The 23,937-nt window shown below is 36.1% G+C and overlaps 2 protein-coding genes across 4 annotated transcripts in view; one reads left to right on the forward strand and one right to left on the reverse strand.

The window, feature by feature from the left end:
• The window catches only part of MRPL13 (mitochondrial ribosomal protein L13), a gene marked incomplete at its 3' end in the record, with an annotated part of 29,445 nt that extends 20,957 nt beyond the window's left edge, over nt 1–8,488 (reverse strand). For both annotated transcript variants that reach the window (XM_079300109.1, XM_079300110.1), the window contains exons 1-4: nt 8,433–8,488; nt 7,786–7,909; nt 5,084–5,177; nt 3,383–3,443 (exon numbers count right to left, since the gene is read on the reverse strand). In XM_079300109.1, the coding sequence (XP_079156235.1) occupies nt 3,383–3,443; nt 5,084–5,177; nt 7,786–7,909; nt 8,433–8,459 (306 nt within the window). In that variant the 5' untranslated portion in view covers nt 8,460–8,488. The remainder of the gene's footprint in view (nt 1–3,382; nt 3,444–5,083; nt 5,178–7,785; nt 7,910–8,432) is intronic.
• An 18-nt stretch (nt 8,489–8,506) lies between these two features.
• Nucleotides 8,507–23,937, forward strand: part of MTBP (MDM2 binding protein) — a 29,104-nt gene continuing 13,673 nt past the window's right edge. The window contains exons 1-15 of one of the 2 annotated variants that reach the window (XM_079300106.1): nt 8,507–8,655; nt 9,172–9,252; nt 10,298–10,371; nt 10,489–10,634; nt 11,115–11,173; nt 12,037–12,181; nt 13,693–13,810; nt 14,352–14,486; nt 15,258–15,352; nt 16,127–16,199; nt 17,778–17,895; nt 20,715–20,888; nt 21,866–21,979; nt 23,281–23,445; nt 23,804–23,897. In XM_079300106.1, coding sequence (XP_079156232.1) covers nt 8,580–8,655; nt 9,172–9,252; nt 10,298–10,371; nt 10,489–10,634; nt 11,115–11,173; nt 12,037–12,181; nt 13,693–13,810; nt 14,352–14,486; nt 15,258–15,352; nt 16,127–16,199; nt 17,778–17,895; nt 20,715–20,888; nt 21,866–21,979; nt 23,281–23,445; nt 23,804–23,897 — 1,667 coding nt within the window. In that variant the 5' untranslated portion in view covers nt 8,507–8,579. The remainder of the gene's footprint in view (nt 8,656–9,171; nt 9,253–10,297; nt 10,372–10,488; nt 10,635–11,114; nt 11,174–12,036; nt 12,182–13,692; nt 13,811–14,351; nt 14,487–15,257; nt 15,353–16,126; nt 16,200–17,777; nt 17,896–20,714; nt 20,889–21,865; nt 21,980–23,280; nt 23,446–23,803; nt 23,898–23,937) is intronic. The other variant, XM_079300107.1, reaches the window with a different exon arrangement.

Below are 23,937 nucleotides of genomic sequence, written 5' to 3' on the forward strand. Positions count from 1 at the left end.
TTTCATGGTGCACCCAAAGAACATATTTAATACCTTTGCTTATGGGTGGTCCAAGAATTTACATTCAAAGTCAGAGAAATGTGAACAAGCTGTTTTTTTTTTATTCAATAAGCACTTCTTAAGTAGCCCAGCCAACTTCAATAGATGAGTTCTATTCTTGGCTATTTTGCAGAAGAGCAGACAACTGAAAACACTAGAAATTTTAAACAGATTCAGAGACACTCCCCTCCTCATGCCTCTCAAATGAACTCACAAGTATTTAAGGTAAAAATGTGCAGGACTATATATTTTTGGTAACTTTTTATTAAAAAGTAAATTTCACCCTTGCATAAACCCAAATTTTTCTGAATTGCTGAAAAACTTGGCAAAATGAACAGGGAACTTTAAGCTCTATATGAAACATCAAATATGCAGACTTCTTTTTGCATTCACTGCCCCATATTAACATGAAAGATACTTAGTAATGGAAAAAAAAGAAAGCAGTCTTTTTCTAATCTCAGGGACAAAATTATACATCAGAGATCAGACACTTATGACTGGACAGGTAAGGTTTTTTATTCCTTTCAACAAAGAAGAGAAGTCATGGATTACAAATAGTTACCACAGGAAGCTTTCAAGACCTGTCTGGATAAATCCCTAGCAGCCTTATCTGACCCAATAGTTGACACTGCTTTGAGTAGGAAGCTGGACTAGAGATTTCCTCAGGTTCTCTTCAATCTGAATCATCCTATGGCCCTCTGAAAAAAGGCACATGCAAATTCAAATTCAGCACAATCCGTCTGACATACAACTACCACCTGCACGGAACATAAAGCTACAGAATTAGCAAAACAGATACAATGAGGTCAGCCCCCATTAAGTGAGAATATCACTTAATCTTCCTAGGGTGGCAGTCTAGGAAGGAGCTAGAAATGATCAGAGGTGGTAACTCAGAAACTTTGTCTAAATTCTGACAACTACACTTAGGGCTTTCAGCCTCCCATGTAAGCATAAACAATGGCATTTTGCATCAATTACTCATCAATATTACACATTGTAATCTTTTTAACTAGCCATTAGCTGTGAACCAGGTTTTCCTAAAACACACTGTATACTAGAAACAAATCTAACAGAAAAATATTTATTTTGGGAATTTGCATGTTTGAATTTAGATATAAGTAAATAGACAGTGCTAAGCATTCCTGCTATATACTATATACACACACACTCAAGAAAGTCTTATATAAACTGAGAATAGTCAAACCCATTGCAAAATTTCTATGTAGCACCATGCAAGTTTACAACATCCTTTTCCTTGGAAGTAGTCTCTTCCATTAATTTGCTGCCTTAATTTCTGTAACAGCACTATTTCCAAAAGCAAAGATGACTCATCCAATGAAGCACCCCCAGGATGAATTAGCAGGAGGCACTAAGTCCAAGTGCAGAGAAAGAGCAGTAGCCTCCAGGGTGGAAGCAACACTTTACAAAATGAAGATCTGGATGCCACAGGAATATACAGCCTGCTTCCTACAACCTTCCTAACTCCACTGGCTTCACAGGAACTGAAATTAATGTGATTAAAAGAGAAAGGAAGTGAAATAAAGTGATTTATAAAAGTCTCCATAATAATTACGTGTCATTCAGATTATGATTTGAAGATCTGTATGTTACTTAGGCTGACACTGCTCTCTTTACAGTACTACTTCTTCAGGTTTTAAAAGCTAGTTCTAAAAATAAAACCTGTTAATAAAGCATGATCCCATAATTTCCATTTTTGTCATATCCCAATGCATTTCACACCAACACAATTCAACTAGCAATTCTAGCAATAAAAACTCATTACAGCTACACATACAGAATGTATCTTGCCAAACTACCACCCACTACTACTAATTATGATAAAAACATGTCTGAAATATCTTTATGAGAGAGGCAACTGAATGCTCCATCTTCAATAGAATGACAGAGTTAATTGCTGAAGACTCACCACTATTGTGTTAATAAAATAGTGTCTGCTGCTAAATTAGACCAAGACTTGAGCCACATCATCATTTGCTGAGCCTTTGTCCAACATGCTTTAGTTCTTGGCAATGCATTTAATCCTCTTCTGTTTGCATAGAAATTCATCTATGAGTCTGGCAATAAAAGAGGTATTTCAGAACAAATGCCAGAAGGTAATTTAGAGAACATCCAATTCTCATGCCCTAACAAGTTGTGTTATACTGCCTCCCAGTGCTCAGCATCTGCCTGAAGCTCAAATGAAATAGGCTGAAGAATCAATTTTAGACATAGAACTATCAGTAATTTCCAAAGGAAATACAACTATCTCAGAGACTGTTTGCAAAAGCATTTGTTTTGAAAATTTCTAGACAGAATATTATATGGAAATGTAGGATTTAGTTTCATTTCATTTAAAGAAGTTGTGACAGTAAAAACAGAAACCAGGCAAATTCATATGGCAGACCACTTTCTCACTGAGTACTAGCACTTGTATAAGGCAGACTTGGGACAAACCAGGATTTCCAAATCAGGGATAAAACTCATTAATTTTATAGCAGATAAAATTTCTCTAGGTAAAGGAAGAAAAACTTTTATATTTTATATATAAAGTGACCTGATTGAAAGCATTAATAAATATCTATTAATATCTGTGTATCTCTTGTATCATGCTCTGAAACATTAGTACTTAGAAAATTCAGTCCTCCCATGCTGTCAATTCAAACCCCTAGAAAAAATATTTCATAACTGTCAAAATGTTTGTATCTGGCTCCCTATCTTTTTAATCAGTACAAACACATGAACACTTTTCAGTGTTCAGCATTTCAGAATATACAATAGTCTAACACAGTCAGTAAAGAGACTTAGGTTCAAATTATCACCATTTCCATTTCTTTCACTGACCATGAATACACAACATTGCAGAAAAGATTTTTAAAAATATCATCATTTAAAACCTACTGTTGAATTGCACTGGGAAGAAGAAGCAGATGCACTTTCTAACTTTTTAAAGATAAGCATTACTCTTGATGGTTCTCATAAAAGCAATAGGGTCATTAAGCTCAAGTACAGCTTAGCTCACTCAAACTGGAGACAGTTCACTTATGAGAAAGGTCAGACCCCTGAAACTAAAAGGAAGTAAATAAGTGAAAAATTAGTGAAGCAAACAAGCTTTATTTGGTCCTTTGGACAGCATGGAAGAATGACAAAAATACACAATTTATAATCTAATCCTGAAAACAATGTTTATAAAAATGGTGTCACAAGCCAAGCTTCTACAACCCTCTAGTAGAATGTTTGTAAATTAAGTTTAGATATGCAGGTAACTGATCCCATTTGTTTAGGAGAACTAATTAACAGGAAACCAACCAGTTTCACAAATTAAAAAGAAGGGAAAAATACTTACAGCTGTTGGGTCCTTCAAATGGAGCTGAGTTGCTGTCACTTGTTTGAAACCACCCGGATAACTAGAGAAACAAAACAAACATACAAGCTTAATTCTACACACTCAAGCATGATGGTAACAAAAGTATCACTACATCTTGAACAATGGTGTAATGGCATTACAGGCCCTCAAAAAACAAAGTTGTTCTCATGAGCCCAAAACCTGTATTTTATTTATCCTGCCAACTATCTAATTTCAACACCATTTGTGGTTTCTTATTCACTCACTTGAATATGAAAAACCTTGTGCTTCACAAGGAGAGGAATATGTTTTTAAAACTGCTTATTAAATACACTGTAACAGCTACACAATACAACAGGAATAAGATACACAGAACTCTGAAATATTTCCAGATGATCAAGACTCACCATCAGTCTGTGGCTGACATAAGAGCCATTCATTTTGAACCGTATTTATTATCTTCTTGCTTTTCTAAATAAATCTTAGGAAGACTTCACATATCTACAGTAATAAAATTCTATTTTTATTGCAATGGATCCATCTTTCTGAAGCTTATATGACACATTGAAGCTGCATTAATTTAGATCTGTGCATAAGCTTTAAATGAATGATAGCACAGAGTAAGAAAATACATGGAAGTCAGGTAAAGCTGGTATTAATTTTGATTGAATTACATTATTAGGAATCAGCCTAAGCAAAATGAAAATAGACCTAGCATCATGAAGACATGTCCACTGGACTTAAGTATTGGTTTTAAGGTTTTAATTCTTTTTACTTACTTTACTTACTCAAAATCAACTTAGGTACTGAAGCAAGTGCTTTAATGTTAAGTTTTTAGAGAAAGTTTTAGGTTATAGGAGAGATGGACAAAAAAATAGCACACAATAATTTCCATCACCTCTGAACAATAATTTCTCAGCAATTCAGGAATTTTAGGATTGCACCATTAGTTCTAGCAAAACTAGTTTTCTCAGTGTGATTTATTAATCTCTCAATTGGATATATTGTGACACAGAAATTATGTATTAGTATCATTGTATAAAACAGAAGCACTGAATTGATCATCCACACCCATCTGTAATTGATTATTGCACTCTCTACTGTAAACAAGCTATGTCTGCCAGAATAATATATTTTACACTAGTACACTAGCTGTACTGTACATCAGTACAGCTTGAAAGCATTTCATTTTCCAATTTTTTTTCATCCTCTGATTCAGTATTTTCTGTTAGGTAAAAAAAGTCATGGTAGGATAAAGTAATTAAAGTTTGTGATTGTATGTATATATATATATATATATATATAATGTGTAGTGCCAATAGAAATACCTTCTACTACACAGTAGACAGAATAGTCCAGATCACTGGGTTCAGAGGCTAACATAAGACACAACCTCATTCACCAAATGTATTAACTTATTCAATTGTTCAGACTACTTTTGAGTTAGATTATTTCCCTAGCAACATCCACTGAGCATTAAAAAAACCACAAAAAGAACAACAAAAAGGAAAGTAAAAAGGAAGAAAAAGGTTTACACCATTTTAAACATCGTAACACATGCAAACAAACAAAAAAAAAAAAAGTTAAAGCAAGAATTCCCTTCTAAAGCATTATGCTAAAAAAACTTCAACTACTAAGAAAATATGGCTTGAAATTCACCACAAGCTCATTACCATAGGCTTTATTTACTATAAAGCTTACCCAGTATGTGAAGAATATACTTTCTGTTCCCATTTGTTACCAGAGAAGGCAATATGTCTTGTATTTATTATGACAACATGATCTCCACAGTCATCTACAAGGTAGAATTAAGTGGAAAATATTAAAGAAAACCACAGAGGAAATCAATCAAATTAACAATTATTATGTGTGCAATACATCAACAGTAGCATATAAATACAACTTTCATAAAATAGGGTTAGAAGGCAGGTAAGCAGATAAAACAGCATCAGGCCAGATGACTAAACTGTTGCAATTATTCAGCTAAGGTCTGGAAATCTGGCTTACAGGAAAATATCTATGCTATCCAACACCTTATGCTGCATATGCACCTATATTAAGGAAAAAAAAAAGTTATTTTACTTTATCATAAAAACAGTGTCTGTGTTTTTTGAAGGGCTGAACATTTTGGCTAAGTAAAATACTTCTATTAAATAGTAACACTCTCAGGCTAAATATATAAAACAAACAAAAATATAGCAATAAGGGAAATGGCAGGGGAGAAATGCCCTAAAAACACTACCCCCAACAGCCCTGTTGGGAAAAACACCAAATTTTCATCTATCAAACAGGAGTGAATGTTACAGCACATACACCTATGTTTAGAGTTATATCAGCAACGTTAACATCAGAAGTTCTTTAATTGCAAAATTTATAGTCTATCAGTAACACCCTGCCAGAAACTGTCAGTTTAATAGGGCTTCTAGAGTAATAAAATGCTAACAAAACCTCTATTATCACATAAATATGAGAAAAGATGTAGTTTTTAATTTCAGAAGTAATGATCTTGATCATCTGTATAATCTACAACCACCCATTCAACTAAAGTGAAAATTTGTCTGAAGTTCAGCCTCATTTGCATCACCACATTAGAACACAGGTATTTGAAGAGGCCCACTTGATTAAACATTTCTGAGTAGGGAACAAAGCAGCTATACAAAGCAGGGCTTAAATAGACCATGTATTTTTTATAGGACCATGTAATTAATCAAGGTTTCACAACTAGAGTTTTTTATTATTTTTTAATCTTGTATTCTTTTAACATTCCACTTTCAATTACAGCTGTATTGCAAATGCAATTTACACTTTGTTGTAAATCTTTGTTGCTGCAGCCTTTCACTTCTGACAGTTCAGTACTAAAAACACTGTATGTCTTCATAAATATCAGGGAACTGACACTGGACTTTGTGATTTTTTTGGGTTTTGGTTGGGAAGATGACACAATAAGCTCATCTTAAGGAAATTTCTGCCAACAGCCTTCCAATTATATGAACACTGAATTAACAAATATTAATACCAAATTAAAAACAAAGCAACAAAAAAATCTCCCTGATGTTACTTTGTCCGATGAATTGTTAGCTCACAGACACTAAAATATTTGTTAGTTCAAAAAAAGAATCAAAAGAAACATCAAGTACTTAAACCACAAGCTCCTACATACTCTGCTCTCCTAAATGTCTCAGTAGTAGCAACCAACCAATTGGTGTCAACCTCTGTAAAGCAATTAGTACTGATTTACAGAATATTCTAAACAAAATGAAGTTATCCTTGAAATACTTTCCAAGACTTTGTAACTTCACAGACATAAAAGTATCAGGGGTCGTTGGCACATGGTAATAACAAAAACATTTTCCTCTCAGCATCTGCTTTACTTCTCAAGACAGCCTTAAGTCTCCAGTGACATCTTGTGGATACAACAAAATTTGCAACAGCAGAACTCTGAAATTTTTAAGTCTTTACAACACTACAAATCCTTCAACATATATGGTCCAACTTCAAGGCTTCCTTTATGTTTCAGTAATGTCTCAGGAAAAATTTGCATGGGTCTAACAGGAAACACTGTACCACTGGTGTGAAAGACCAACTTTTTATTATTTATAAAATGCTTATCCCCATGAGACAGGCACGACAGTACCACAGGTAATGAATAGGATTACAGATGCATCTTTATAGCTGAATCTCTAATTTTCAGAAAAACAAAATGATGGTTTTATTTAAACAAGGTACCTTTCAACAATGACTGCTGCCCATTTAAGAATCCAACAAGTCCAACCTCCTCTCAACACAATGTGTGAGGCAGAAAGGGCCTTTGAAGGTCGTGTCATCTAAACCCTGTGTTCAAAGTAGGACCAGCTCCTGAAAATCACAGATGGAGACTTCACAACCTCTTGGGCAACGACTTCCCACTACTCTCACAGTAAAAAATATCAGATTTTCAGAGTATCCTGTGTCTCAGCTTGTGCCCACTGCCTCATGAGAACAGAACTTCTTTGCACCTTAGTGAGAATGAAGCACTCAAAGAGTGTGGTCCTGGCACCTACCGAAAGGAAACATTCAGATGTTTCTTTATGTGCACTGTGAACTAATTCTTAACATTTAAGATCAAGAAAACATGTTCTGAGGTTTTAAAAAAAAAAATGAAAGAACAACACACTGTAATTCAGTTACTCAAAATAAATTACAAACTCATAACATCCTTTATACGTATTGGTAAGGAAACAACATTAGGTTGTGGGGGGGGGGGGGTATGATGAAAAAAGATGAGAAAGAAAACCAATAAATTTATAATTTATAATCAATTGAAAAATGTAATCTTTTACACCAGGCTTGAATTTAAAACTGAAATTGGAAGAGACATGCATGTGAAGAAAAGCAAACTTGCTTTCATCCACTGCAATACTCACTTAGTGCATGGTAAATAGGTTTATGTCTGCCTTCCAGTCTGAGGACAGTGGCAGCTGCTATCTTTCCTGGGGGCTGCATCTTCGCATCGAGGAGGTACCAGGCTCTGGCAAAGGTGGCCCATTGCTGAAAAGAAAGAGGGTCAGTACTCACCACGGGAAAAGCTCACACTACTGCAATCTGTCTTCCTTAATTAAATCGACACTTCTTTTACATACAAAAATACTAGAAGAAATATTGCAATGCAGCACCACCCCCTCCAAATAACCTTTAAAAGGACGGAGCACCGCGATACCCCCAGCGCAGTGCGATGGACACGCCTGACACCACTGACAGGTCACTGGCCCTGAGGGCTTTGTTTCAGAAATGCAGATTTACTGCAGGCTTCCATTATCGCTCCTTGAACCGCAGCATCCTGCAGGATATTTAATGCGCAAGGCCTGTTCCCTCCCGGCGAAGGGCGCAGCTCCCCCACACGCCGCGCTCGGGCCGCGCACAGCGGCAGCGGCGGAGTCCCCGTGCCCAGCCATGGCTCACAGCGATCCCGCCAGCGGCACCTCGGGGCGGGCACCGGGGCGGGCACAGGGCAGCCGCGGGGCGCTCACGGTGCCCGCCGCCGGCTCAGGGCCCCGGGCCCGTGGCCGCTCACCTGGGCCGCCCGGCTGTAGCTCGCCATCGGCGGGGCGCAGGGGGCGCGGCCGGCGCCGCTGGGCTGCGGGAAGCGGAAGCGCCCGGCGGGGGCGGGCCCGGCGGCAGCGCGGGAGCTTCGGAGCGGCGCCGGCCCGGCCCGGCCGCCATGGAGCGCTACGTGCTGCTCCTGAGCTGGGCCGAGCGCCGGGCCCAGGGCGGGCCCGCGGCTGCGACCGCCGCAGGTACCGCGGGGCCGGGACCGGGCTGGGCTGGTACCGCGGGGCAGGGGCCGGTACCGCGGGGCCGGGCTGGGCTGGGCTGGGGCCGGTACCGCGGGGCCGGGCTGGGCTGGGCTGGGGCCGCGGTCCCGGCGGGCGGGCGGGCGGGCGCTGCTCCGGTGTCCGTGGCGCTCTCCCGGCTCTTCCCTCCCTAAACGCCCCTCTGCTTTCACGCTGAAAGTGTTTGTGCCTTTAACCTGTGGGAACTTCCCGGGGTTCCTGCTTTGTTGCGATGATGCCGTGTAACTCCGTAATGCGTTCCTAAGCTGGACTCAAAGGAGAGTTTAGGAAAATTTACCTTTCTTAAACTGCAAATCTGCAGGTGATAGTTCTTTTAAAAACCCCAACCAATCCCACTAATCCCCTAAATTCACTTTCTAATATGACAACTTCATACTGTATTTGCAAGAAAGTAAGATTTAATAATGCATCATTCCATAATTTGTAGCTTTAAGCTTGTTTTTTTTTTTTTTTTCATAGCTGGGTCTGCTGCAGACATATATCAGTTCCTGAAAGAAAGTTGCAATGCATCTGTAAATGCAGATGTGAGCACATTCCCAGGTAAACATGGCAATTCATGTATTTGTTGTGATGTAGGTAGGTGTGAGGCAGGGCAAGTGTTATCAAGGAATTGGCCTGTGCTTGTTCTGCTAGGGGAAACAAGTCAGAAATTTAAGTAAACCCATTTGCTGTGGTGTGGGCCTGTTCCTGCTGCTCCTGTTTCTGTGGAGAATTTACAACATTTTAACAGCTAAGGTATTAGGAGATGATTAGATTGATTGTGAGAAATGAAGGAGAAAAGTTTTGGAGAGTTGACAAATTTCAGTCCACCTGAGTAAGGAAGAGTAGGAAAGGGCTTGTTTCTCAAATCAGTGGGAAGCGTGATATTTTAATTTCTTCTATAATATCTTACAATTTTTTTCAGTGGACCCAGTACTTGTCTGTTGGGTAATAATTCAGAACCTTAATCCACGAATATGAAATCAGTTTTTCACCTTTGAATAGATTTCTTAAGATTTGGTTTAGTACTTTTAAGGGCTGCGTGTTTGTGTTTTGTTGTTTTGTGCTTCTTTTAAAATTAAAAATGCCCTTTCTTAGTTCTTGAATTGGTTTGGATATCTACTTTTATAAGCTCATCTTGTCACATATGTCATATAATTGGGATTCACGTGGGAAAACCACTATAAGATCTTAAAATTCCTGGAGATGGGAACGTTAGGCTGTTTTCAGCTTCTCTGCTTTTTATTGCATAGAACTATTGATAGAACATCTCATTTTGTGAACTCTAAATCATATTTATGAAAGGTGTTACTTAGTTCAGATCTGATACAGATCATGCAAAAACAAAGCAATGTTACCCAGAACAGAGAAAAGATGAAATGTTTTCTTACTTACTACCAGTCAGAGGGTCAGTAATAGACAATTCCCAAAACACTTACCTACACCTTAATATGTTTAGAACTTAATTACTATGCCAAGGGAAAGTAGAACTCAAGTAATTGTTGCACATTAAATAACTACAGAGTCTTTTAACATAGATGTTTGTTATAATAGGAATAACAGATTGTAGTGAATTAATTTAAACATTTGTTTTATCTCTTTGCAGCATGCTCAGTAGCTGGTACTCCAGGTGCAAAGAAATGGTATTTTGCAAGTCATGTCATTTGTGGTTATTATCAGGTAAGACTTAACTTTTTTAGAGTAAAAGTTCCTCAACCATCTGCCTGACTGTAGAACAAGATAAAACTGTGTTGTTCAAAACTCTTTTTGCTAATTTAAGTCTTTTTGTTTGATTAGTTCTGCAGTTCTGACTGGGAGGAAATAAGTGTTGACACACAGAAAAGTGAAGACTCTCACCAAGCAAGCATTGAAGAGAACCTGGGAACCACACAAAATTTTGAGGAAGATGACAGTAACAGTCAGGAATCACTGTCTCTGACTGAGTATGTACATTGCTGTTTTTATTTGAAGAACAGGGATCTGACATCTAACAGTGATGACCCAAGGGGATCAAAAAAGTTTAGCAAGTGAGAGTTACTACCAAAGCAAGAGTTAACTATGAACAATCCCCTACTAATACTGAAAATACTTTTATTTTGTTTAGCATAGCTTTAATTTTTTTTTCAGATGATTTTTATTGGATAACTGAACAGTTTCCTAGCAGCCAACAGTATATATACAAACATTTCTTGCTAATTGCTCTTGAATCCTACTTCCAGTTTTACTGCAGATTATTTTGATGCCACTAGGCCTGCTTCTGTCTTAGTAAAAGAGGAGATGATTTCTCATATCCTAGGTATGTTTGTGCAGAGTTTTAAAGATGTAATATACTTACATCAGGTACCATTCATTAGTTGTAACTTTTTGTTTCTCAGTGACTTTGTTCATTTTTTGGTACCAAACATGTTGTTCTTAATTTTTAGTATCTATGATGAAGCTGCTGAAAGTCTGCATCAATTAGCTGATAAATTGCCTGCCCCAGGTAATCTGTCTTTAAAAACTAATCTCATTGGAGTTTATCTTGTTAGTTACTGATCTAAAAACTCACCTAGTAAAAGCATAGTGAATGGAAAAGTTCAGAGAATGTTAGATTGGTAGCTGAATTACCTTAATGCAGCTCTTGAAGACAGTTTAGGAAGTTGAGCATGGTTGCCATTACAGATCATCCTGAGGACTAGTTTGCTGCTTGTTCCTTTGGCAGGCTGTAGTTCAGTAGAGTTTAAAAAAATCTATCTATATAATAAATTTATCCATATGAAATGGCACCAAAGTAATCATAGACAGTAAGCAATAAAAAACTCAACAAAGGAAGTTTCTTATAAAAAAAAAGGAAGATGTTGTTATCAGACTTAATCTGATTTGACAGCTGCTTGCTTGTGGGTGGGAGCCAAGAAAATAAGAGGGAAAATGCATCAGAACTGTTGGATTCAGATTTTGTGAACTGGACATACATATCACCTTGCATGTTATGCTTATATAATGTTGTAGAAGTTGATTTGGGATAACAAGGAAACTCAAGAAGAATGAAAAAGAACAGTTTAAATGTTAAAAGTAGGAAAATGAGGTAGCCTAGTTACAGAAGACATCTCATCTATCATTGCTGAGTGAGAGAGGAGAAAGGTACAGAACCACTGTCACTGAGGGAATAGTGAAATACTTTGTGTTCATCTAAGAGGAGCAGCAAGAGATGGGTCAAATGTGTGAAAAGCATTTTAAAATCTTGAAGTTACTTGATATTTTTGCTGATTTTAGTGCAATCAGTGATAACCAATACTATTTTATCTTTAAATTTCTGAATAATTTACTGAATTATGATACTTTGAGTCATTCACAACTCTTTTATAGGCAGAGCAATGGTTGATGTAATCCTGCATGCTGTTGAATGTGATGGACCCAAGCTAAAGGACTGCTTACCTGCTATAGGTGCCCTGAAGCACTTGAGAGAGTGGCACTCTGCACAGATCACTATTGCAGCAAGTGATGCTAAAGGGTATGGCATTTGTTTCAGGGCTAAAACAAGGTCACTTCTGTTTTGTGTTAGCATAGATCAGTGGGTTGAAATAAAAGCAGCATGTTGAATACTTTACATGTGTGCTTTGAAAATACATAAATTAGTCATCTCTTATTGTATGGGGGGACAAATGACTCATCCTGATTTATGGTAAATGCATGCCCTAACCAGAGAAGCAGGCAAAAAAGCCATTCCTCTGCACTTCTTGTTTTCTGTGAAAGCAAAGAGTAAAATATTTTCCCTTTCCATGGGTTCAGTGTGCATACAATGTTTTCACATTGTATTATGTTGTGGGCTAACTTGTATATTGATTATAGCTTTCCAGACTTTTTTTTTTTAATGAATCCATATTACTATTGGTTTTACTTTAAATTTTATATTACCTTTGGTATTATATTTCAGGGAGGAAAAGTAGAGTGCCTCATTTGTCCCTTTTGAAAATGGAGTATAAATACTCTATTACTTCCTGTATGCTTTCCAAGATTTTGTTAGTATGAAGAGTTACTGAGACTATTAATTCAAGTTGAAATTAAGTCCAGTAATTTACTTATTGTCCTCCTCTAATTGACATATAAAGGCCATGATATATCTCACCATATAAACCACAGTGATTTGAGGTTTTTATCCCATGAAGTAAATGATTGTGTGGATACTGAACAACTTGGCAAAGGTCTCCACTTTCCTGCCCCTCCATGCCCAAAAGATTTGAAATTTGTTTTATAGAATATGTGGTTAAGATTAATCCCAAATTAATAAAACTGTTTAAAAAGGTGAATGTTCAATCCTTGGATAGAATAAGCAATATACCTACTATATAGTATTTCCTGAGATATGTGGAGGACAAGAAAGTTACTCAGTGTCTTCCACAAACACTTGATCTCATTGATATCCCAGCTTTTGACTGTATAAATTTTTCTGCTGCTTTTTAGGTAAAGTGAGATTATTTGGGTATAGAAGATCTCTGATGGAAGCTATTTCACTTACTCTTCCTGTTCTGTTGATGGTGCTGATTCCCCTTAGAAGACAGACTGCCAGCAGAACCCACAGACACTGGCTGTCCTCTCTCTTGTTGAATTTGGATAATGCTTGTGCTGCAGTAATATCTCCATTTAGAAGGTTAACTACAAACCAGGCAGGCAGACCATTGACAGCCCTGCTGGTGGCTGCCAGGCTTTGCTGCAGCTTCCAGCACCCAACATTACTGTTGTGTTTGCAGCTGCCATTGCCAGTCCTACTTGATGTTAAAGTTCTTTGCTGTCACTTTCATGGAGCATATGAACAAACTTCCTTTACTGAGCCTGAACGAGCAATTCTATAATATTTTTTTACTTTGTGGAATATAAAGCTTTTATAAAGCTTTATTGTCTGTCTTGACATACACAAGAATGTTCAGTACTAAGAGATCATAGGTAAATTCAGTCAGACTGCACTGCATTTTTTTTTTTTGTTATACTAAATTCAATAAGAATAATTCTTTGATATTTTTACAGTAGCTGGCAAAAGATTGCAGACTATCTGTCAGCAGACTTTGTATCTTCAGATGATATAATGAATACCATTGATTTCAATGAACTCTGGAGAGGAAAGATTCAGATATGGGAAAGAAAGGTAAAATAACTTATATTATTGCAGTGATTATTTTTTAAAGCATCTGTGTAACTCATTTGAAACATTTATTGTGCAGTGCATTTTATTCCTTGGGCCAAGTTTGGTTTCAGCCATGTAATTCAAAGGTAATGTGCAATGTGTCTGCATAGGTGGCAGGATGAAATGATAAATAAGATGAATGCATCAAGATCTGAACTTGAGAAATCCAGATGCTCCCCTCTAAAATATTTTTCTTAAAATTTACTGTTCAAAATTGTGTTGTTTTGTATCTATCACAAATCATTGTCATGTAAGTGTAAGTCATTGTTGCCAGCATATATCTAATATTTCTGCAAAACCCAAGAGATTTGTGACATTGTTTTCATTTTCAGTATTACTATTTTGGATTTAATAGTTGTTTATCTAAGTTTTGTATTTTTTCATAGTTTTACAGTTCTGATAAAATAATATTAATTGTTAAAAATAATAACACATCTAACTGGCTAAAGAGAAATAATTTTTACCTCTTTTTGACACATTTATTGTCTTCTTTTTTTTCCAGTTTGGATCGGGAGTGGATTTTCCAGGATTTTGTATAAAGAGCACTTCAGCCAAGACATTCAGGACTGCAAATTTAAGTTCTTGCTTTGCTGCTAAGAAAGAATGGCAATCAAGGAATACTGATACTTTGCCAGAAGCAAGTATTATTCTTCCTCTGAGTTTTAGAATTAATCTATTTTACTTTCCAGAGAAAATTAGTAATTGGGGAAACCCTAGTCAGCACTGAAAGTTCAGTGTAGAAGGCTGGATAAAATTGAGGAATATTTCTTTTGTACATCTGTGTTGTCAAAGCAGATCCTTAAAACTTCATCTGTTTGTTCTTAGAAATGCAATAGCAAATTTTTTTCAAGTAGAAATACTTTGTTCAGTTTAATACTCAAAATAGTTGAATTATGAGTTCTGTGTTTATTTAACCCTAACTTAATTTTCAAAGTTTGAGTTTGGTTTTTTATTACACTCTTGCTGTTTCATGTTTTCTACTGGAAGTAGATAATTGATGAGATCTACAGAATTGTATGTGTTGATGTAAACAAAAATAAGCATTATTGGTAAATGAGCAAAAATTTGTATCAGTTTGGAGTTCATTTTCACTGTTAAAACATGTGCATTTTGTATTGCATTTGTCTGTTCCTGGTAGATCTTATTTTATTTTGGATAAGAGTTAGAATTCATTTGATGCACATTGTTGACAGTCTGTAAAGTCAGATTTATTTAAAAAAATTAAATACCTTCCTTTTTTTTCATATAATTTGTTATGATGTTGTGAAATGTTTCTATATTCCTTTCTCCTTGTTTCTATTCCTTTCAGATGCTATTCCAAGGCTAATGACTCTAGCCAAGCACTTGAGGAATTTCTGCTGATATAAATTATATATAGTGTTACATATATGTTTGATCTCTTTTTCAGGTTTTTCATTACTATGGTCCTGCATTGGAATTTTTACAGATGGTGGTGCTCTCTGATCTACCTTCCATTTTTGTATCAGACCTGGAGTTTGAGCTGTATCCTTTTTTTAAGGATATAAACTACTACTGGTAATTGTCTGTAGCAGAAGGAAAAAGATCAGCATCTACACATGCAAGCAACAGCCAAATGAGGATAGCTGAGGGCTCATTCCATTCTAGCCTGCCAAAATAGTCATAGTGATCCTTCACAACTGCATTTTTTGTTGCTAATTACATTAGCAATAACCATGTGTTGTTGATATTATTGCATATATAATTTCTCTGTTGATGTGCATGATCTTTGTGGGAAATGAATAGAGAAATGTTTATTCTGTTAAAGTTTAAAAAAGGCCTCAAGCCTTTCTAATGAATGAATATAGCATGCTTCACCATATAGGAACATTTGTCTACAAACTGTGTTTTTATTGTGCAATGGCAAAATTTGTGGCAAGGTTTAGCAGAGGAGTTCTCTGAGTGAGTGTGCTGCAGAGATCTTGAGATATGTTGCCATTAGTTTTTAAAAGTATGTGCTTTTGGTACTAGTCTTGGTGTACCAATAATGCCTTAGGATGTGTAAGCCTGCTATGATTTTGAATACTTATATATCTGTTTCTGTCTGCCTATAATAGAGATGTCAGAGGACTATTTTGTCATATAACATTTTCAAATGTATCACTTTACCTAGGAAGGTGAATTTTAATGTTTTGTAATACTGTAGTATCCAAAATTAGATGCTTGCAATGCTTCTTTCAAATATGATGGTCACCTGATTTGTAAAAAAGAGGTGCATAGTTCTTTGTGAAGATGATGTTCCTTAACTGTTCTGTTCAGGAGCCTGTCAAGAAAGAGTACCAAGGAGGCATCTACACTGCTTTTGGACCAGATTTCTTCTCTCTCTGGCAAGGTAAAAACTTTTTATGTATACCAGAAAAATAAAGAAATGTATATTGCCTATAAAAGACACAGAATGTTTTTTTTTTTAAACCTAGTGTCTGTCTAAGCTTCTTCAATATTTAATTCTAAAGCAAACATGGATTTCAATGATCCGTGCTATACATATCCACTGAACAGTTTTTTCTTTGTCTAAGCTGTTTCAATCTCCTAAAGCATTTTCTATTTTTGAATCCTATCCTGACAGATAATTCCTGTACTGTCATTGTTGAGGTATTGTTTTTTTTTAGCAAAAGACAGGCATCTATGTGGCCTACAAAAATCTAGCTACTGTGAAATGGTAAGCTTTTTTATTTTATATGTGCATATTCTGATTTTGGATAAAAAGATTTCATGAAACATTTACAGTCCTATTTTTCCTTCCCTCCTCTGCCCTGGAATGATAGTGAGATTATTCATAGCCACAGTATTAGTTTGAAGTTGTTTTTCCTGAACATTCTATCTGCTTTACATGCAAGGTAATACATCTTGTTTAGGAAAGTTTTTTAGTGTTTATAAAATACATCTGTGCCATTCAAAACAAAACCTGCACTTTGAAAATGGTGATACAGTTATTATGAATAACATATGTTTTTTGTTTACTGTGAAGATTGTATCCCATTATCAGGATGTATGTTTCATTTTCAGTTTGTTATTTGGGTTTTTAATAACTCTCTTTCTGCCCTGCTACTCTGTTCTCCATTAACTTAGCCAGAAAAGGAAAAGGTCCTTTTTCAAATGCTGTACTCAAAGTATTTTTTAAAATGATTTTATATTGGTAAATATCCCAGGTAATCTTCATTTTACTTAAGAACACTGGACACTTGGTTATACATCTTTTACAACCAAAAGGCTTGCATTTCTACTAGTTTTTTTAAAGAAGAGCCCAAACAGTGAAAACATGTTTTCAGGTTGCTTTTTAGAGTCTGCTCATATTGAATTGAATATATATAAAAGAACAGTTTCTCATAGGAATTTTTACACTCTGCTACTGGAAATATTGCTTGTTCATAGGCTTTTCTAATACCTGTAATAGCATTGCTTTATTGATTGAGAATTCAAATATGTCTGCAATTTTTCTGTTAGTGCTTTTTGATCTGAAGTCTATGTAGAAACATAAACATAATCCAGTATCTTGTTGAGGGACTAGGATAATATGTAGGAAGGAAAAAAATTTTTTTTCTTAGGAATGCAGAATCACTGATGGCAACTATTATCTTTGAATTCACTTTTCATTCTGGATACTGCACTACAAAAACGTTTGTAGCCTGGTTATGTAGACACTTGCAATACATAATAAATAAGTTTTATGTATGAAATGAAAATTCAGCAGTTAATGATCTCTCAATTAAATCAAAAAGTAAACAATTTTTACAGCTTTTGTGTCAAATGGAGTTCCATTTTGATTGATATGAATGACAGATATGTTAAGTGGAGATGTTTTTCTTCAATTCCAATAGATTTGAAATAGTGCCAAATCAGTAGCTCAAGAATGAAATGTAAAACAGGTTTCACTAATATTGCATGTCTTATATTTGGTCTCCTTATTTAGGTGGGTGCTTTGTTTACATTGCCATGTAATGTAAGCAGTGTATTGATCCCATCTCCTGCTCAGCTGAGCACCAAGAAATGGAAGGAATATATGGCTAAGAAACCCAAGGTCATTTCTGGTATGTGTATTTTGTTGTGGTTATATGTATATATATGTGTGTGTATGGTGAGTTTTTTCTGTGCATTTGGGATTCTCTTTTTAACTTCAGTGAAATGAATCAGTGATTGAAATAGTCATTGACATGAAAAGATTTGGTGAAAGCAAGTTCAGCTATGCAAATCTGTAGAAAGAAAAATGGTAACATCATGGCAAGCTTTGGGGAAACAAGGCATCTCCTTTAAACCATTTTTATGTCCTGTCTGTCAGTTAAGATTCAATTTCCACACATCTTTGTAAGGTGATTGTAAAATCCATGGCACAGAGATTTACTTCTGCAGATGCAATTCTAGTCTGCTTCACTGAGGTGCTTCCCTTCTCATTTAAGCATTTCCAGAGGTTCTGCAGTGCACTTGCATTTCATTTTAGTCTCTCCTGGGAAAGTACAGACTATTAAGAAATGCTGAATGCCTCCATTCTCCTGGGAGCCAGTGTTCTAAACCTGTGATTGAAAATGTGCTCCCTGTATGGCTCCACTGATGGCAGCTGACTCTCATACCCCGTGCCAGTGCTTAGAAATCTAATTCGGAAAGTGGGAGAAGAGAATCAGTTTTTCTGTCTGCCAGTAAATGTGTCCTGCAAGTGGAGGCACTGTACAAGAAGTGACTGTGAGGTTTGTAGGCACTTGAAAAAATCAGGCTAAAAGGAACTTGGTGGTAACCCAATGCTTAAAGTACTTGCCTAGGACACAGTGAAGTGCTGGATTCTGCCTTCTTTTATAATCTCGTTGTTTATACATCATCTAATATGTAATTAATGTAGATTCCAAGGAACAGTGACTATTTCTGTTGCCAGCTCAAGACAAGTATGCAGATGAGGATGACTGATATTGGTGACTGATGTTTTTTCAGGTTTAGGGACAGGAAAAAATTGAGAGGAATTAGGAAGAGTTGTATAACAGGACAAGAAGCTTAATTATGGAATGAATGCTGGCAGTGTTGCTATTTTCCCAACCTGGAAATGAAACTCAAGATCATTTTAGCAAGAAGGTAATATAAAAGAGTATCTTTAATGAAACCTTCAGAGGCAGTTATGAAAAGATGTACACAAAAGCCCACACCCCCAGGGGTGAGTACATTTATAGGTTTTAAAAAATGAGTATAATTGATAAAAAGCACCAATTAGAAGAACAAGTGGTGATGCAATTCCCCCCAGGTCAAGCCCCTCCTCTGGAGCCCCCCCTCCAGCACTAGTTATACTCTGTCCAGGAGAATGTATCTCCAAGAATTGTTCTCAGCCTTGGTACCCAGGAAGAACTAAGACAGTACAGAGCCTAGTACCTTCTGGGCCTTGCAGCTCTGGAATTAGTTTTGTAATTCTGCTTAGGGAAAGGCCATTGAAGTGTACTGGGGAAATTAGCTACTAATACAACAGGTTACAGAGTTACAAATATATGTGTGAAAAATACAGAGAACATAAAAATAAAGGCAAAACACAGATAGCATCAGCACTGATTTAAAGTTCTCTCTGCTTGTTTGGAAGGGGTAGAGTACACAAGGTGTCTAGCTGGTCACAGCAGCAGCATTTCTATTTATTGGAGAGATGCTACTGATGCAGTCAAATGAGCACAAGATCTGCAGTGTCTACAGGTTATTTATCCTGTGCTCCAGTGGAAAGGTTTTGTGCAAGTATTAACTATTACACAATAGTTAATACTATTAATTATTGTAGTAATGTGATCAGTAATACACAATATGTTCTTATTAAACCCCTTGAAATAGGAGGAGAAACGTTGCTTTTGAAATTAATTTCCTTGTTTAGTTGAAAACTTGATTTTTTTAGTGGCTACCACTAATCTGACTGTACCTAAGGTTTTATGAATCCTTACTCTCTTCCGTCTCTGGAAAGGTATAATTCTTGGTGTTGGTAGTTCTTAAATGCTAACATTGAAATGTGAAATAAAAGCTTACCAATTAGGAATCAGCTTTGAGATGCCAAGATAATCTGGAAAGGAATATATTTCAAATGACATGGGAAACAGGACAAGATGACAACATTTATGTAATTTTTTTTTTATTGTTCTTTTTTCTTTCTCTTAATTTATGTATTGAGATAATGGGATTTCTCCTATTTTCTGTGTCCAACTATAAATTTTCAACAAACACAGGAATGCATATTATTTGTTGCTAACAAAAAATTATGGTACTAATAAATGTTAAGTTCCCATAGACTTAATTATTGAGTCAGTACTGCTAATATCTTATGAGATTAAAATATTTTGCTTTTGAAACTTAGTACATCAAGAAGTATTAATTATTTTGATTGCTATGTCTGCCAAGGTGGTATAAAATGTTTCCCGTGTGCAAAGATAGCAAACCCATCCTTTCACTGTTACTGTCAGATCCCACATTCATTTACTTTCAAAACTGCATACTATATGGCAGTCTTTATAAATAGAATGTCTTTATCTTTCATCCAGGCACAAGGGTAAAGCAGGGAATGAAGCTTTTATTAATAAATAATGCAGTGTCCTTGGGAAGAGTGGGTACAATATTTCCTTTTCTTCTACACTTGTATGTTCATCCATTGAACACTTACATTTATTTCAATGCACATATGCAAAAAGGCCTGTTTTTACCTGGCAGAACAGAAACTTTATTGTTAAATGGTAAAAATGTAAAGTTGCCAGTTAAAGGTTTGCCTGCTACTTAGCCCAGTTAAAGAACTTCTCCTGGTTGATGGTTAGTAAGATCCCTCACTGAACAGAAGAAAGAAATTGGAGTTTGTTTTAATGATGTTTTCCTGAGGGTGTTTCACAGTTATGTCCTGATGTTTGTTCAGTTCCAGAAATTGAACTGAAAGGAGAATCTTGCAGATATTATTTCTTGCTACAAGGCAATGGCTCTGGGGGATGTAAAGCAACCTTGATTCATTCAGCTGGCCAGATCAATGGGATGGCCACTCTTGCTGCAGTGAATGGAAAGCTAAAGGCAAAAGGAGAAGGAACAGAGTCAGGTAAGAGTAATCACATATTTATTAATGAGTATCTGAATGAAGGCAAATGCTGCTAAATTTCATAAGTTCCTTTTATTCACTCCAGACAGTATTAAAAGGGTGAAAACAAGAAGAAATATTACATTTTTTATGAATGTATCTTTTAACAATATTTTTCCAAATCCATAAGAAAATATAATAAGAGCTTATTTATTCACAGAATTTACTGCTACCATATTTTTAAAATTGGCTATGCAAAGTTATTGTAAGTCATTTCTCATAATTGAGATTAGTTGAAAATTGCTTATCAGCAAGACCAGTAGACAAATTGAGTTTTGTTATCACCTTCAGTTCTTTTGCTGATGTCCATGTTACTGCAGAGTGTTTAGGGTATGAGCTGGCACTCCTGTCCTAACTGCTCCACTAGGGAAGAGCAGGCATGCAGCCATTTATCATGGAGTAGTTGTCATGTTTCAACTACACCTACCAGATAACTCTACTAATTCCTGTATTTGTTTCAATAACACTGGCAAAGAAAAGGAGCAAAGTGACCTGCATCTTATCTGATTAATTTCTTATATTGAAATAAATCTGTGTGTGATATGACTGACTACTCTGCCATTTGTCCTAATTAAAATCCCATTAGTACAATGTCAGAAGACTGAAAGTCCTTGACCATATGTTGGGAGAAAACTTTTCTTTCCTGGTATCAAACTTAGGATCTTTTTTACCTTCTTTAAATTTTAATCATGTTATTTGTGTTGTCATTATACTGGTTTTGTACAGAAATTAAAAAATGCTAGTGAGGCATCTCTTTGAAATTATCCTCCTGGTGTTCAACTGGAATGAATTTGTTTGGTTTTTCAGTGATGAGCCATATTTGAAAATCTGGTTGTTTCCTTTGAATATGAGATTTTTATGTTTCTATGTTTATATCTTCTATTAAGTAATGACTCCAAAGAGAGATTTGTAATACAAATTTCTCCTAATTTGTACAGACTGTCATATTTCTGCCTTTATCAAGTCTCTGCCATGCTATTGTGGAGAGGAGATTGTGCAGAGAGAAACAAAACTGTCTCGTCTCCAAGTGTTTGCCTTGAAGGAGTATCTCAGTAAGTAATGGGAAAGGTCTGATAATTCTCAAACTAGTATTTAAAAGGTCTTTATTTCAAATTGGATGGGATGGCTCACCTTACAAAACTGAAGCTGTTTGACAACCAAAGTGTGTTGATCACTTTGTGAAGAAATGGCAGAAGTTTAAAAAGAAACTTTGAAGTACAGCCATGATGATCTGTCAGATAATGGAAAAGACAACACTGAATTAGTGTTAATGGTTGTTACATGAATACTCTGAATTTTTGAGCATAGCATTGAAACAATTCTATGCAATTCTGTGATGATTTCCCCAAAATCCTTTACTGCTGGATATGCCTTCTATAAAAATAAAAATTCTGGTTTAGGTTTTTCAGCTGTTTAAAATTTTATTCTTTCTTTGAAAAGTCTTAAGCAGCAGAGGAAAACCATGCATTAGAGATTTGTTAGATAGATCATGATGTATCATTAATAATAAAAACTTGAAGGGTCATCCTTCTTAGATTTTTATGACTTTGCAAAGAAGTACATTTGAGTGTCCTGATTTTTTTCATCTTAAGTTCATTGCTTAAAGAGACTCAATTAAAAGAAAAAATGCCTCAGAGAGATTGGCTGGCTTATTGAAAATGGCATGCTGTGGAGGTAATTTAAGTGTATTATTATTTACAGAATAGCAGCTTAAAGAAAATAAGATTTCTGTAAGTAATCTTGTCTCCTACCCCACACCCCCTGCTGACTTGCAGTCATTCTCAGATTCCTCTCTGCTTCAACCCTGGGGCTGGGCCTGCTTTAGAGCTTGTGTTTTACTTTCTTTTTAGTGGGTCACCAATTTCCATTCAGAGACTGAGTAGGAACAGTTGGGATTCACTGATTGTGCTAAATCATACCAGAATTACCTGGCCTGGGATATTATGGCCAAAGAGCCCAGAACAGGCCATCAGTTATACTGGAGCCACACTCCTGCAACAGCAGTAGAAACAGTGAGTGGAAGGCTCTGCAGGCTGGAACCCTTCACTTTTAGTCTCAGCAAGTCCAGGTGTTTGTCTCTGGGGGATTCAAACCTGGATATACTCAGAAATGCACATATCCAGAAGTTAAAGGACCGTGGAAACGTGAATCACATGTGACTTCAGCTATTCACTGCTGTTTTCACTTGTCTTTGGAATAAATCCATGTCTTACTGTACAATTGTAAGTGTCAAGTTAACTTATTTGTGTTCCTGGTTTTGGGTGGGGATTTTCTTGTTTAATTGCTTTTTAGCAGGTTCCCATTGTTCTTTGTTACTTAGTAGATGCAGTACCTTTTATTTTTTCCTTTATAGAGAGAAAGGAATTGACCAAGCAGCCTGCAGTTATTTCTACCAATGAGTTCAAAAGCTTATTAAAACTTACAAGAGAATGTTTTATGGACCTGTGCAGCACTTGTCTTCCTAAGCCAGTTCTACAGAAGGTCTGCAATAAAACCAGGTTATGTACTGTGACATGTGGTAAGTATTTTTATTTACAAAATACACTGTTTACTTTGGAAGTTTCTGCATACTTGTCATCAGTCTTTTGCTATAAGGAGTAAAGTCTTTTTACCAAAAGAAGAAAACATAGAAGGAAAAGTAAAGTAGCTCTCTAGGCTTATTTTGCAAACTGAAATTATCCTTGCATTACCTATTTCCTCTTTCTTCCTTGTTAAAAAAATTGTCCAGAAAACATTTCTGATTGCATCACCAAACAGATTTTTATTTACATACTTTTAGAGATAGGCATGGAGGAATATCTGTATACAAATGGCTGTATGTCTGTTTCTTTAAGAAATAATATTCTTTATTTAGGGTTATTCTACATTTCTTGCAGAGACTGATTTAATAGAGCCAAATCCATTGGAGTGGCCAGAAAGACATGTTCTTCAGAATTTGGAAAACTTTGAAAAAAACAAACAAAAAATGAGGTAATAATGAAATGCTAGGGATTTTCTTTGGAGTAGCCAT

This window comes from Erithacus rubecula (genome assembly GCF_903797595.1).
Source record: "Erithacus rubecula genome assembly, chromosome: 3".
Classification (NCBI taxonomy): domain Eukaryota; kingdom Metazoa; phylum Chordata; class Aves; order Passeriformes; family Muscicapidae; genus Erithacus; species Erithacus rubecula.